This window comes from Balaenoptera physalus (assembly GCF_965194825.1).
Source record: "Balaenoptera physalus genome assembly, chromosome: 6".
Lineage (NCBI taxonomy): Eukaryota > Metazoa > Chordata > Mammalia > Artiodactyla > Balaenopteridae > Balaenoptera > Balaenoptera physalus.
Genome location: NC_138885.1, coordinates 37508271 through 37523328, shown reverse-complemented (window position 1 = coordinate 37523328; position 15058 = coordinate 37508271). Strand labels below are relative to the sequence as shown.

The window sequence follows — 15058 nt, the reverse complement described above, 5'->3', positions numbered from 1 at the left end:
TACCATCAAATTACAAGGGATATATATCTAGTAAAGTAGCTAAAAGTTTGGTATATAATCACCATTGAGTATTTAGAACTAGTCTGTTTTTTTAATAGCAAAGTAGAAGATTGTGATCTTAAATATAGGTTATCTATTTACATCCGTTGACAGCCCTGTCAGAAAACAGTAAAATAGATTAAATGACCTTTCCCTTTTCCACCTCTAGATAATGAATTTTTAGATGTCTACCTCCTTCCTCCTTATTCTAAGATGATGGTCTTGTTTCATATTCCCCTGAGAAAATAGAAGCAGTCAAAAGAGAACTTTCTCATTCTGAACTACATCTACCAATCTATCTGAATCTAGAACTAATCACTTCATCCTTCTCTTATTTGAATTGAAGAACAAACTGACTTTGTTCCTATCTAAGGCCAATCCCGGCCTTTGTGCATCAGTATCACCTTCTCTCACCTGTACAAGAGTTAGACTCAGACAGTTGTCTTCTTTATTCCTTGAATCATCAAGATATTCTTTTCTCCTGGATCATTTCCATCAGTATACGAGGATGTAGTAAAGAGGCTGCAAAACAACCTCCTTTAAAACTGTATTTCTCTCCAGCTACCACTTCATTTTTCTTTTCCCATTACAGAAAAACTCAGTGTGTTGTCTCTTTCTCTATTTTCTCCTCCTCCTTCAGTGGGTCTTACCTTCTTATCACTTACTTAAACCTCTGTTATCAAGGTTACCAGTGACCTCTAGTTGCTTAATTACTCAATTATCAGTCCTTAGCACACAACTTATCCTGTCTCCTCCTTGAATACTTTCCCTTTTAAAGAGTGTATTCTTGGAGTTCTCCTCTTACCTTACTGGGCATTTTTTTCCCCCTCAGTTTATTTTGCTGCATAATCCTCATTTTGTCAGTATTTTTAGCATGACTCAGTGTTCAGTCCTTTGGACATCTTCTCTTCTTTTATTGATTTCCTAAGTGCTCTCATCCTGTATCATGACTTTAAAAACCCATCCTCTTCCATGGTTTTGTTAAACATCTAGAGACTGAGATTTGCCAGTTTTTATCACCAGCCCTGAGCACTTTGTTGAACACCAGATTCACTTGAATATTGAGATCCAACTTACCATCTCCATTTGGAAATTTAATGGAAATATCAAACTCTATGTGTCCCAAGCTCTTGATTCTCTCCCCTAATAATGCTTTCTCCAGTGATGGCCATCTTGGTTAATGTGACCCCATTCACCCAATTGTCCAAGCCAAAATACTGGAGTCTCCCTTGAATCCATTCTTTTTCTCAAACCCTTTATTTCAAACTTTTAAATATGTTCTGAATTGGACTACTTTCTCTAAAGAACAGCCTGCATCCACGTTACTACCAATGCTTTACCTTTCATGAAGCTAGTCATGCTCAATAAATCTTTGTTAAATGTATAAATAAATATGCAAACACTGAGACAGTATTTTCTTTTCAGGAGACAAAAGTGGCTTTTTAAAGGACCCATGCTTTCAAACTGGAAATATTTTTAAAACAATTTTTTTAATGTTGTTTTTTATTGTGGTAAAAGTCACATAATATAAAACATAGTATTTTAACCATATTTAACTGTACATTTCAGTGGCACTAAGTACATTCACATTGTTGTGCAACTCTCACCATCATCCATCCCCCCAATTTTTCCCCTTCCTAAACTGAAACTCTGTCCCCATTAAACACTAACTCCCCATTCCCCCTCCGCACCCCCGCACCCCCCAGCCCGTGGCATCTACCAGTGTACTTTCTGACTCTGTGAATTTGACTATTTAGGTACCTAGTATAAGTGTAAAGCAATTTTTAAATGAGCCAGTATCTATTACTTATTAAACTCAATCATTACCAATTTATAAATTAAAGGGACATGTCTGAATTGGGAAAAATGTGCTTCTATAGCTAAAGAAGTTTCTGTTTGCCACAATTAGAAAGGTGATTAGGAGATTCAAAAGTAGCCATAGGCCACCTCTCAGTAACTAATGTGAATTGACCATCCCTGGATTATCTGCTAATTTTAATATTAATTCAGTAATCTAAAATTTGAATGAATCATACTCTGAGATTTTGAGATTTACCAAAATAACCCTTCAATTTAATTAAATTTATACTTTAATTAATTAAATTTGGTATAATTAAATTTATTTCATTTTCCTGATTAAAAATCACAATGCATTATTTTTGTCATTTTACTTATTGAAATACACTATCATTCTTTATTTTTTTGAAATACACTATCATTCTTAAACTTAAAAAATCAGTAAAATATCTTTAAAAACATTGGCGAATCCATATTCAAACAGCCCTTCATGTGTCATTCATTTATTGACCACTTACCATGTGCCAAGTTAAGACCTTCCAGTTAGTAGGGGAAATATAATACTTCCTTGATCTGGTGGATCGACTCTTTAAGAAACAGGGAAATTGTGAGAGCTGTTGATTTGCAAAATGAGAACCTCTTTTAGTGTGTGTGTGTGGCACGATGTTATTGGCTTTAACTGTTTTTCAGAAAATGATCCTTACTCCTGCAAAACAACGTATTTCATTGCTTCTCAATCATCACATTTCACATTGAAATATCCTCTAAATGAAGGTAGCGGTATTTCACTAATAACATCCAAATAACAAAAAGGTTACATTGTTTTAAAGTCTGTAATTCAGGTTGATCGGTAGTTTACCTGAGTGAGTTTTTACAATGCTCAAGACAAGATTACAAAAGACAACACTGACCTAATATGCCAGCACTAAACCCATCATCTTCTCGTAAAACCGACTCTGCTTTTTTTCCTGTTCCTCCCTATCACCCAAATCTCACATTTCCACAGAATCCTTGACCCCATGTCCCTTATTATCTACATAAAACAGTCACTACAGTTTAAAACTTCGACTTTATTACATCACCCCATCTCTATGTAGGAACACAATACCACCCATTTTAGGTTCTTCTACCTATTTTCTGAGAAATTAAAATAGCATTTCCCTGTTCAGTAATCCAGATATTCAATACCTGTGTCTACAAGTTTTGTTTTGTTTTTTTTTTTTTTACTAATAACCTTGGGTTACCTTCTTTATAATTAAAAAGATAAATACCTTTCTCGATTTATATGTGTGAAATTTAATGTGTTCCTGAACCTCTGTGGATTCTCTGGGGCTTACATTTCTCCACTGGCCCCTGCTTCCAATAGAAATGTCAGCACACATGGTCATTCTTTCTTTCTGTATTGCATCAATCTAAAGTAGAACAGAAATACCTTTTCCTTTTTACCTAACTCCTTTCCAACCTCACTCCAGAATACTACCACCAAGGCAGTGTATAAACAAGGCTTTTACATACTACCTTCCCATCTGATTTGAATTATTTTACACCACTTTAAAAGTAAAAGCAAAAACAATTTTAGAAATTAAATGGGAAATATATCTATCCTACTATATTCTACTCACGCATATCCTATTCTATGTATCATTTCCCAGTTGATCTTCAAGATATTTTTGCTCGTTATACTCTTTCTAAAATTTATATTGACTTTCCATTGCACCCCAAATTAAAAATAAGTTTATCATCTTGACATTGAATGACCTGTGCAATGTTTTCTCAACCTACTTTCTCAGCTACTGCAAGCTCTATGTGAGTTTGAATCTAGTTCTTTTTACTTAGTAGCTTTGTGATCTTAAGCAAGTTACTTAAACTCTAAATAACTTAGTTTTCTTACCTATAAAATGTGGATAATATTAGCACCTGATTCTTAGAGATGTTGTGAGTATACAATAAACTGATAAAGATGAAGCTAGCTCCTAAAATATGTTCAAAAAGTTTGCTATTGTCATTATCATGATGAAGTACTTTCACCACTAATGCATGCTGTACCCTCAAAAACTGAAGAACTGAGGTTAGTATCTTCCCAACACATCTTAGTCTTTCCCACATCTGTGCTTTTGTCAAAGCTGTTTGCTTCACCTGACTTCCTTTTTTTCTTCTTCAACTTTTTTTTTTTTTTTTTAACCTCTGCATGTCCAATTCCTGTTCTTCCATCAAGGCAAAGCTGAAATCAAATGTCATCATCATTAAGGAACTTTTAACTCTATTAAACAGATACGTTTTTGTACATTTGTGCTGCTGTAACAAAATACCACAGACTGGGTAACTTACAGATAACAGAAATTTATTTCTCTAGAGGCTGGAAGTCTGAGATCAGAGTGCCAGCATGGCCTGGTGAGGGCTGTCTTCTGGGGTGCAGACATATTGTATTTTCACATGGCAGAAGGTGCTAGGGATCTCTCTAGAGCCTCTTTCATAAGGGACATATCTCATTCTTAAGGGTTCCAGCTTTGGGACCTAAGCACCTCCCAACTGTCACCTCCCAACACTGTCATCTTTGGGGGTTAGGATTTCAACATATGAATTTAGGGGACTCAAACATTCAATCATAGAAAGATATATCTAACCATTCTTTGGAACTCAATGTTACTATACATGTTTTATGAAAGGTACCAAACCTGACTTTAAAAATATAGACTTTTATATATAGAGAGAGATGTATATATATGTATATCAGTTTTTCTGTTAGTTATATCTTTCTTGAAGACAGACTGTCCTGCTGGTCCCCTTCAGATACTAGTTGAATACCTTAGAGCTATAAATTCTAAAAAATAAAATAAAAAATACAATAAAGCATTTTCATCCAGTCAATTAAGAGTTTAGTATAAATGCATTGTGACAATAAAAGGTAGTGCTAAGAAAAATTACAGTCTAGTTGTAGTAATTACATTTTCTTGCTTAGGTGAAAACTGTTCTTAATGCATTTTAATGTTTCCACATTTGATTCATATTTTACTTTTTCTTTTGTAAAATCTGATAAAATAGTTTCCTCTGACATGTGACACAGCATGTACTTATTCTAAGTATCATTCAGTTCAGTAAAGAGATTTTTCCATTGACAAAATAGTTGAGGAAAATGGAGAAAGAAATTTGGCCATATATGTTTTGGAAACGAAAATATTTCAGCCCTGTATCATTTTTCACTTATATGGTTAACTTTATTCACATTTTCAGTTTGGTTTAGTTGACTTTGGTCTATAATTTATTATATTATTTGAATAATGCTTTTTTTCTCTTTTTTAAATGATAATTTCCTCCTAGTATTTCACATTCAACTTTTTTTGTTCATTGCATAATTTTAGAAGTTTTCTTTTTTTTAAAATTTAGTCTCTTTATACAGATTGCTCTTCATTTTTGTTGTATAGTTACACTTCACTTCCTATGAGGGTTTGCATAATTTTTTGCTACAAGTTGTTATCATTCTTCTCATTTCTAACTTCATCATATTTTCCTTATTATTAAAGACTTTATACATTTGTATATGATAAACTAAAAATAAAATTGTTTAAATTATTCTTTAAGTTATTTTAAGTTTGTATTGGTTGAAAACCAATTCTTTGGGCTGTACAGATAACAATTTTCCTTTTTCCCATGTTTTAGTCTGCTCTTCATTTTATATACTTTACATGGAAGTTATCATTTAACCTTTTAAACAGTTGAACCTCATTCTTTTTTTTTTTTTTTCTCATCTTTGAAATAACAGATATTGAGGTGCACCTACCTAATTTCATTCACTGGAGATAATTGCTCACAATTACAGAATTAATTAGGGGAAATCAGAACACAGTATAGATAATACATATTTTTCTATGTGTATATGTGATATAGATACATTTATTATGTACATAAATATTTATTAGGCTTATATTTATTTTTAATTATCTGAATCCACAATTCCAATTACTTAAAGTGAAACTAGCTGAATTAATATTCTTAGAATTGAATGGAAGAATAGGGAGTTTAAATGAAGCTGTAAAAATTAGTTTTATTCACTCTGAAAACATTTATTTAACACCAACTAGCTGTCAAAATCATATTATTATAAGTATATAAAAACATTTTTAGTATATTCTTGACTATGAGAGGAGAAGGATATGTTTGCAAGGATATGGTTATAGTGGCTTGGAATTTAAAGAGATATTTTTATGAATCTAGTCAAATGAGATAGTTCATGTTTCCAAGCTTCTCCTTTTAATTCTCAGTTTTCTAATCAGTTTTTAAAAATTATGACACTGATTAATATAACATGATAGGAAAAAAATCATGTTCTGATTATACACATCTCTATAACTGTTTGGGAGAGAAAATACTCTTTTTTATGCTGTTGATATATGGGTGGGAGTGAAGAGGATGAGGACAGTTTTCCTCCTCCAACATGAATCAGCTGACAGCCTATCGTAGAGGTTTATTCAACTTAAGTCTTGATTCTCTACGCCAGAGTATTGACTGAGGGCTTTCTTGTGTTCCAATCTCTTCTATGTGGAAGGTTAATATTTATTACTTCTCATTAAGTGTTGATGTAGAAAACCCTTTGACTGAAGTCATCTGATGTGTTTTCTAACTGTTCCTTCAAGGAAACTGTTCACAGACTCTCAGTGTGGCATCTGATATGAGCATCACATTTATTTTGATCAGTCTTTTATCATCATTACCCAAGCTAATGATGATCTTCACTTGGCATGTGGAAGCATGTGGTAATAATACCCACTAGAGATCAGTGTAGTGCGGGTAGAGACAGATAACCTTTGTCAGGCCTATGCCCCCTTTCATCATGAAGTAGGAAAAAAAAGATTTATATCCCTAGCCCCTGATGATTTTCGTGGGTTCTTGTGTTTCAGTAGCTTCTCCCACTCCCATATCAGGCCTTATGTTTTATTTGTCTTACGTGGGAAACCATAGATAATAATTAGCAGAGACACATGAGTATTACTTCAGTAAAGCACATCACAACTAACACCAGAAGTATCCTTCCTCCAGTATGTCATTTGAATTTTAAAAGTCACCATTATTATATCAAACCATGTCAATTTATGAAGCACCTGACTTTCTCTTTATTGGCTTTCTGTTTATCTGAAGCTTTAAAATCAGTGGTTGATACATTTGCATTAAGATAAGCAACTGACTCACTCAAAAAGCAGCTACAAAAATCAAATAGATTGATTAGTTGTGTCCAGTAAGCATTGCCTGTGTTGACCATTAATTTATTTTTATCTCAGTTTCTCAAGAGAAACTCAGTGTTCCTTCATATTCCAGCCTCTCTTCAAAGAATGTTTATGACATACTTAAATTTACTGACCGGTAGGCAGTTTAGAAATTGTTGTCTACATCTGGACTTCTTACAAGCTTGGCAGTAGTGGTTCATTTTTGAATGAGAGGTGATTTCACTAAAGGTCATTTTGGCTGTCAAATGAAGACCATAAGCACTGACATTAGTGTCAGTATATCTTTGTTAACCTGATAACACAGCTGTCTAAGACACCTTCCTAACCTGAGAAATCCATCCATGATCCAACAGGCTTCAGGAGTGCCAAGGTCAACTGGAAAACAAACAGAGCTAGTACTGTTGAAAAGAGACCAAGTTTAGACTTCCACATTAAGGAATGGCAAGGGCAAGTATTACATGATTTAAGATGGCTTTAAGAGATTGAGAGAGGAGCCAGCTGGCTGACCAAGCTCAGATGTAGTCACTTGACAAGGTTACATAAGCAGAGACAGTTCACAATTTTACTGATTCTTCTAAGAGAACTCTTTATTATGGAAATAATATTAGTATTTTTGAGACTTACTTTTTGTTGGTTTATACCAAGCAGTCCAGGGACAAGTTCACTTCTCCATTGAGAAGAAACTGTTGGGCTATTTAGTTTATAATCTCACTGAGGTTGTATTGTTGTTTACTTTTGTTTGTTTTGTTGTTTTAAGATAAAAAAACATTTAATGCCTTTCTGAAGGCAGAGAAGAATCCTATGGCTTGATTGAAGTAATTTCTTATGAATAAAAATTCAAATACTCATGGAAGGCCTTGGGATGTGTTTCAGAGTTGACATTTTAGGCCTGTGAGGGAAGACCTAAAATCATCTTCGTTGGAGGGCTCTTCTATCTGAAAGATACGTGAGGAGCCTGATATTCCTACTTCCCCAAGAAATGATGAAGACCATTAAATAATGTGTTCAAAATGTTAGACGTTTAATTATATTAGCCATAGTATGTACACTCGCTTTTCTCCTACCATTACAGTGTTCAGTATCAGTGTCTTGAGTGATCTAATAATGTTTATGAAATTTCCTGAAGAGACAGTATTTCTCTGGATTCCATCCATAGGTTAAGAAATCCAAATTACTTTGTAACGTTTCACAGAATGTTTCTAACAAACTCTACTGTGTAAGGGTTCCATGTGTCCTTTGGACTTATTCAGAAAATTTGTAGTGAACGACCAATAGGTTCCAGACTTTTTATAAATGCTAGAGATAACATCAGCAGAAGTAGAAAAATACACCAGAGAAATAAATAAGATATATACAACGTATGGTAGTGATAAGTGAAAAATAAACTCGGGAAGGTGTACCGAGAGTGTAGGGGCTTGTAGTTTTTTACAAGATAAAGTGGTAAGAGAAGTCCTCACCAGAACGGTGACATCCAAATAACACCCAAAAGGAGGTCAGCATGTCAAGTCGGCCATTCTGAAATACGATGATTATTCTAGGAAGAAGGAAGAGCCTCTGAGATGGCAGCTTACTTGGCTTGTTCACAGAACAATAAGAAGACCAGTATGTGTGGAGCAAGATAAACAAGGGTGGGAGTAGTAAGGAGATGAAGGAAACGAGGTCAAAGAGTAATGAGAATACACATCAGGTAGGGCTTTATAAACCATTTTAAAGGCTTTGACTTTCCCTCTGATTGAAATGGGAACCCTTTGAGGAACTGGACAGAAGACTTGCTTGATCTGCCTTAACATTTTAAGGATATGACTGGCTATTGTGTTGCCATAGACTCAGGAAGAGGAGGGCATAGGTGGAGACAGAGAAACCAGTTGGAAGGCAGTTGTAATGATCTGGTTGAGACGTGATGGCAGCTTGGGGCAGGATGGTAGTAGGAGTCACTGATGTGTTTGACATCAGAGTCAAAGAGATTTGTTGACACGATGAATGTAAGGCAGCAAAAAGGAGAAGTTGGAGGTTTGCAAATTTTCCCTATTCCGTAATTAGCACGAAAGCTACTCTGAATATGATTATAGAGCTAAACTCTTTCAACGCTGATTTTAGATGGACTTTTATTATTAATTTTATATGTTAAAGGTATTGTGATTCTAATCAATTAGTATGTATTTACCAAAAACTCACCAATCCTAGCACAAGCAAAGATGCATTGTTCCAAAAAGTGGTAGTGAACAAGTTTCTTTTACCTCGAGAATCTTATTTTCCTGACTGTAGAGAAGAAATGTGAAAGGAACCGGCTCAGTGACCATGATCTAGTCACTAAGGAAATGTGTGATTGTTTGGCTCCAGGGGTCAGTCAGGGAGCCAGTGAGCCTGAGGTCACAGGTGCTCTTTGTATAAGGCTGTGAGCTTTGCATGTTCCACTCCAGAGAATCTATTTCTGACCTCATACATCCACTTCAAAAAAGCGTGCCCTTGCTCACAAGGGAAGTCTGTAACACTGTATGGAGAGGTCAATCCCGATCCATGATCATTGCTAGAAGAACAACTCACAGCATTTCCTTTATGTACCAACAGTAAAAGCAAATAGCATTGTCGTCATATTTAGACAACACATTATGACTAAGGAAATCAAGAATACAAATGCTCAGTGGACTATGTTGTCCTCAAAGAAATGAAGTGATATAGTTACTGAAGCATATACGGGTTACTAAAAAATACTTTCGGCAAGCAATTTTTAAAATTGTAAAGATGCATTAAAAATATAGGAATAACTTTTAATAAGTAATGCAAAATTATTTTTAAAAAAGTGACTCTTTTACTGAACTCACTTTCCTCTCTGTTTTATTCCAGAACCTACAGATAGGCCGCCTTTGCTGTTAATTGCAAATTCTGAAACAATTGAGGTTTTCTATCTTAATGGAAGTAAAATGGCAACCCTGAGCTCAATCAATGGAAATGAAATTCATACTCTGGATTTTATTTACAATGAAGATATGATTTGTTGGATTGAATCGAGAGAATCTTCAAATCAGCTCAAATGTATCCAGATAACAAAAACAGGAAAATTAACAGATGAATGGACAATCAGTATTCTTCAATCCTTTCACAGTGAGTTTCGATTTATATTATATGCCACCCTTTAAGGATTTCATTTGCAGACCAGTAGACGGGATTCTTAGATTTTCTAGCATAGAAAATGGCTTTTGGAAAGCTATATATGCAAATATGAATGTATTTAAATAAGTGTATTCCCTACGTGTTTTGCATATACACACATATACACATAGAATTGCACTGTTTATGTAAGCAGTACATTGAAGGGTTAATTTTAATTCTTTCTTTAATGCTTATTGCAGTATCACCTAGATGAGAACTGTGATCTTTCACTGAATGATAGTTCACAATGTGATAGTGAAGGTGGGATTAAAAAACAACAACAAAAAACAAGAAACAGATTTGATAATTATAAGCTCATCAACTGTAGTGTTTGTTAAAATACCTTGAAAACTATTAGTTTTATGCTAATTGGTAACAACTACCTGTGTTTGTTGACTTTTTTCCTAGTAAATCAGAGTTTTTATATATCTTCTTCCAAAAGAGTAATTTGTAATTTGTGATTCACTTGATTTCTCATGTCGGAAATTCACAAACTATTAACTGTCTTTCTCTTTCTGTATATCACATTGTCACATGCACATACATTCCCCCCCTCACTATTCTGCTCTCTACCCATCCCACATGAGAGTATAAAAATTTATTTGTGCTTGCCTGGGGAAACTGTATGCATGAGAATTTCAAGACGTATTCATTTATTTTATGATTTACAGAAAAAACTTATTCTTACAAATGCTACTATAATATAAAACTTGGTAGAGAAATGAAGGAAATGTACAATCAAGTTAAGAAGAAAAAAAAAGAGTGCTGTGATAGAATAAATTTAGTTTTCAGATGTTGAATGGTGATTTGAATTCAGTAATCATATTTTATTGATGTTTGTGATGTACAGTTTCAGGGACTGGTTATTGATCCTTATTAAATGTAAGAAAATAGTACTATGTAATGTTTGATAATTATGATTAGATTGAATAAAAACAGTGGTAAAGATTGTAAGAAAAATGGAATATGAAGTGAACAGAAGTAAATGTTTAACAAATAGAATCCAACATTTTTAAGATTTTCTTAACATAAGTAAAACAATTGATAAGGTCATTTATTGTGACAGTGGACCAAAAATTCCTAGTGAAAACAGTGGACACTGTCTATTTCAAGGATTCCATGGAGAAATGATAATTCATAATAAACAGTAAATAACTAGTGGTAGTAGCACAAGGAATGTTTCTATGTGATTTGAGTATTTCAGACATTGGCTCAGCCAGCAATTGAAAATCATTTGAACAAAAGACTCTGGTTTCTGCCATGTTAGTGATTACCTCAACTAATCCAAATGTATTTGTCCCTAGCAAATGGAATACTGGCAGTCAAATAGCTAGAATATTCACTAAGTCATCAGGTAAAATTATTTTCCAAGGATACTTAAGCAACTTTTTTTCTACATTTAATATGCCCTAATAATAGTAGTAATCCTTTCTTTAATATGTATTTTTAAACAACTTTAATAGTACATCTCAGATTGGTCAAGCAACTCTACATTAGAATATTGTAGAAAATAATCCAGAATTTAGATTCCATGTGATTTATAAACAATTCTTGGCAAATCTAGAAAAATAGAGATTGACTTTGTTAGGTAGTTCACTAAAATGATGAACAGACATTCATTTTGAACTATACAAAATTAATGCAATGGAAACATCTTAATTAGAATAAATAGTTGTTAATGAAGTCAGATTTAAGCCATGCAATTCCAGTCACTTTAGAAAGAAGTGATTAAATGTGTGGAAGTAATACAGTGATGGGAGTGGGACAGAGGTGTGAGCTGGGCTGGGCTCCTCTATCATTGCTTGTAAGCCATGTATTTTATCAACATGTCACAGAACAGCTTCCAATGGGCTCTGCATTCACCATGACAATTTGTGAGTTGATAATGAAGTTTGAATATTCTTTGCATATGTAATTACCTAAAATCTCTGTTGTACCATATAAGCAAAAATAATGAACTGCTGGGAGTATGCCTGAATACCTGTCACTAGCCACTATTCCAGAGATTATCTCTTTAGGTTTTCCTTCTTCATTATCTTTAGATACTTTTCTCTGAATTTACCTGAATAAAACATTCTTTTTTGGAAAAAAAATAAAACTTTTATTTTTCAAAGTATTACTATGAGGAGAATCATTACAGGTCAAACCGACTTGAATTTAAAATTTACATAATATTTTAGTAAACATCTTATTGCAATATTAAAATTTTTATTGCATATCTCATCTCACTGGATACCCACCACATCTCTGTGGAGTATGCAGGAGAGATACTCTTCCCATTTTATAATAGACACAATTTTAACTACAGAACTAAGATGTGTTAGGCAATACTGAATGGCTAAAAAGAAGGCAGAGATAGGACATCTAAATCCTATGTTCTTTCTTCTACATTAACAAAGGCAAATACAGGTCCCTTCAAAGAATTTCCCAAGTCTAGCACAAATAATCATATCTACAACTTATTAAATGTGCTAAAAGACTACATGCAATAGGGAGGCATTATTAGTCCCCTTATGCTGAAGGGAAAAATCGAGACTCTGAATTTGGGCCAGACTTCTTAGCCTTCGCTACACCACACTGCCCCAGTGGTCTCAACTTTTGTTTTTCATTTCAGACAACCGAAACAATCAGGTACACTAACATTAGTAACAGTGTCTCACAAAGACAATGTCTACATGGGAGAGAGGTATAAGAATCTTGGAAGGGGGTGGACAAGATGAGTTGTACCAAGGCCATGTCATTTGAAAAGGCCCAACACATGATTCTGATATGGCCACCTAGGGAGGTCTACCTTTAATACTGAGAATCATGTCTAAGCAATATTGTGAGAGAATGAGAAAGACTGATAATAATGTGCTCAATAAACTATATTGACAAAAGGAACATTGGGGAAAATGCTAGAGATTATATTTTGAATTGAATTCATTCTTCTTTATAAAGATACTTGATATTTATTAGCTAGTATTTTTGCCTGAAAGTTACAAAATACTAGATTTCGAAGAAAATTTTGGAATTAAGTGTTTTGTAAGCAAAATTTGTTCTCCAGGGATTCACGTAAAGTACATTTACGGCAACTAATTATTCCTCCCAAGTTTTTCTTGGGGAGTACTGTGGTAGGAACACAGATACCTAAAATCAGCAAAAATGATGGGATCCCTAACAGTAGTGATGCCCAGCTATTTTCCTCAGGGCAAAGTGCACAAAGATGATTGAGACAGATAAGATTATTTTCTGGGTGTATCCCTTACTAAGGAAGATGATTCAGGACCAATTGTTCTCGTCCAGGTATATAGTAGATACTTTCATTCTGTTTTTATGTATATTCAGTATTCTGCAAAATTTGAGATCACTGTTAGGATTCTAATTTAGACTTAACCAGCTTGTCTTCATCCATTCATGGGCTCAGCTACAGTCTAGCAGAGCGTGCCAGCCCAAAAACTATAAAGGATTGCTTATTCTTTAGACACTTTGCTTCTGAATTAGCCCCATTCACTGGCTTTTATCTTTCTTTTATTTGGTCTGTTTCGATATCAACTTAACTCATTTTCCATTTGAACCTCTGCCTTGATCCTTGATTGGATAATTTTTGGATTCACTTTACCCATGTCTTTTCTCAATCCTACTTCTTTCTGTTGAGTTAGCAATTCTCTAATAATCATATAATATTAATAGATGACATTCACTGAGTGTTTATTTTGTGCATTAACAATTATATACATATACCTCTCTACTATCACAAAAGTTATATATGTATACTGTATAAAATAGTTTATAGATAAGACAATGAGCTTAAATAAATGAAATACTTTTTTAATTTAAAGGAAACCTTGACCTCTTAATCTCAATAGATACTGAGTAATGGCCTTTCTTAATTGTGCAATATTCCCTATTTGCTTCTACCCAGCCTAGGAATTTCATAGCCTTCAGTGTTTCACAAACATCCTCCATCAAGTTATGACTGGACAAAAATGACCAGGCTGTGTCCCTACTGTAAATACAAGCATAGCAAGCGTAGTCTTGGGACAAAATAATCAACCTATAAGAGTAGAAATTCTAGGTTCAAATAGTGTCAGCTCACAGTGAGTCTGCACTTTAGAAGATGATCATGGAACTTTGCAGCAACACCCTAAGATTACATAGTATCACATAATAGTATAATCATAATAGAAACTTGGCATGCAGTATTTAAGCATGTGACTTGTAAATAAAGTATTTTTATGACCTTTCCTCTGCAATTATCTTTCTCCATATGATTGGAGAAAAGTCATTCACATTGTTTTAATTTGCCTTTATATGATCACTAGTGAAGTTGTCCACTCCATTGTGGACTTATATGTTCACGTCAGTCTCGACAGATCTGCTTGAGTGATCATAATGCTCCATTGCTTAAAGTTAAAATACAAAATATTCAGTGGCTTCCCATTTATCTAAGGAAAAAATGAAACTTCATTTTACGGCTTCTCTGCAGGCCTCTACCTTGCCTCTCCCCACTCAAATCACATGTTCCACCTAAAAAAAAAACACTAGCACTTCCTTTAATGCACTTTGTTTTCTCACTTCCATGTGTGTTTGTATATGCTGGTTCTTCACCATAGGCCGTAGTTGTCATTTCCTATAACCAAGTGTCTCTTACTCATGTTTTAAGGTATAATATCCTTTCCAAAAGTTTTTCTTTTGAGCTTAGCAGCCCTTCCTATGTGATCCTGGGACATCATAGTACAAATGCATTATATTTTATTTGTGTGTTTACCTGTCAGATTCCCAAATAAAGGGTAACTACTTTAAGTTTAGGATGTGTGTTTTTTTCATCTTTGAATCAGATTTCAGCAAAATGCCTATCTGTTCTAGAATAA

At 34.0% G+C, this 15058-nt stretch overlaps 1 protein-coding gene across 1 annotated transcript in view; it reads left to right on the top strand.

Moving 5' to 3' along the window:
- The window catches only part of LRP1B (LDL receptor related protein 1B), a 1885740-nt gene that overhangs the window by 879607 nt on the left and 991075 nt on the right, over positions 1 to 15058 (top strand). The window contains exon 7 of the mRNA XM_082465229.1: positions 9900 to 10157. Coding sequence (XP_082321355.1) covers positions 9900 to 10157 — 258 coding nt within the window. The remainder of the gene's footprint in view (positions 1 to 9899; positions 10158 to 15058) is intronic.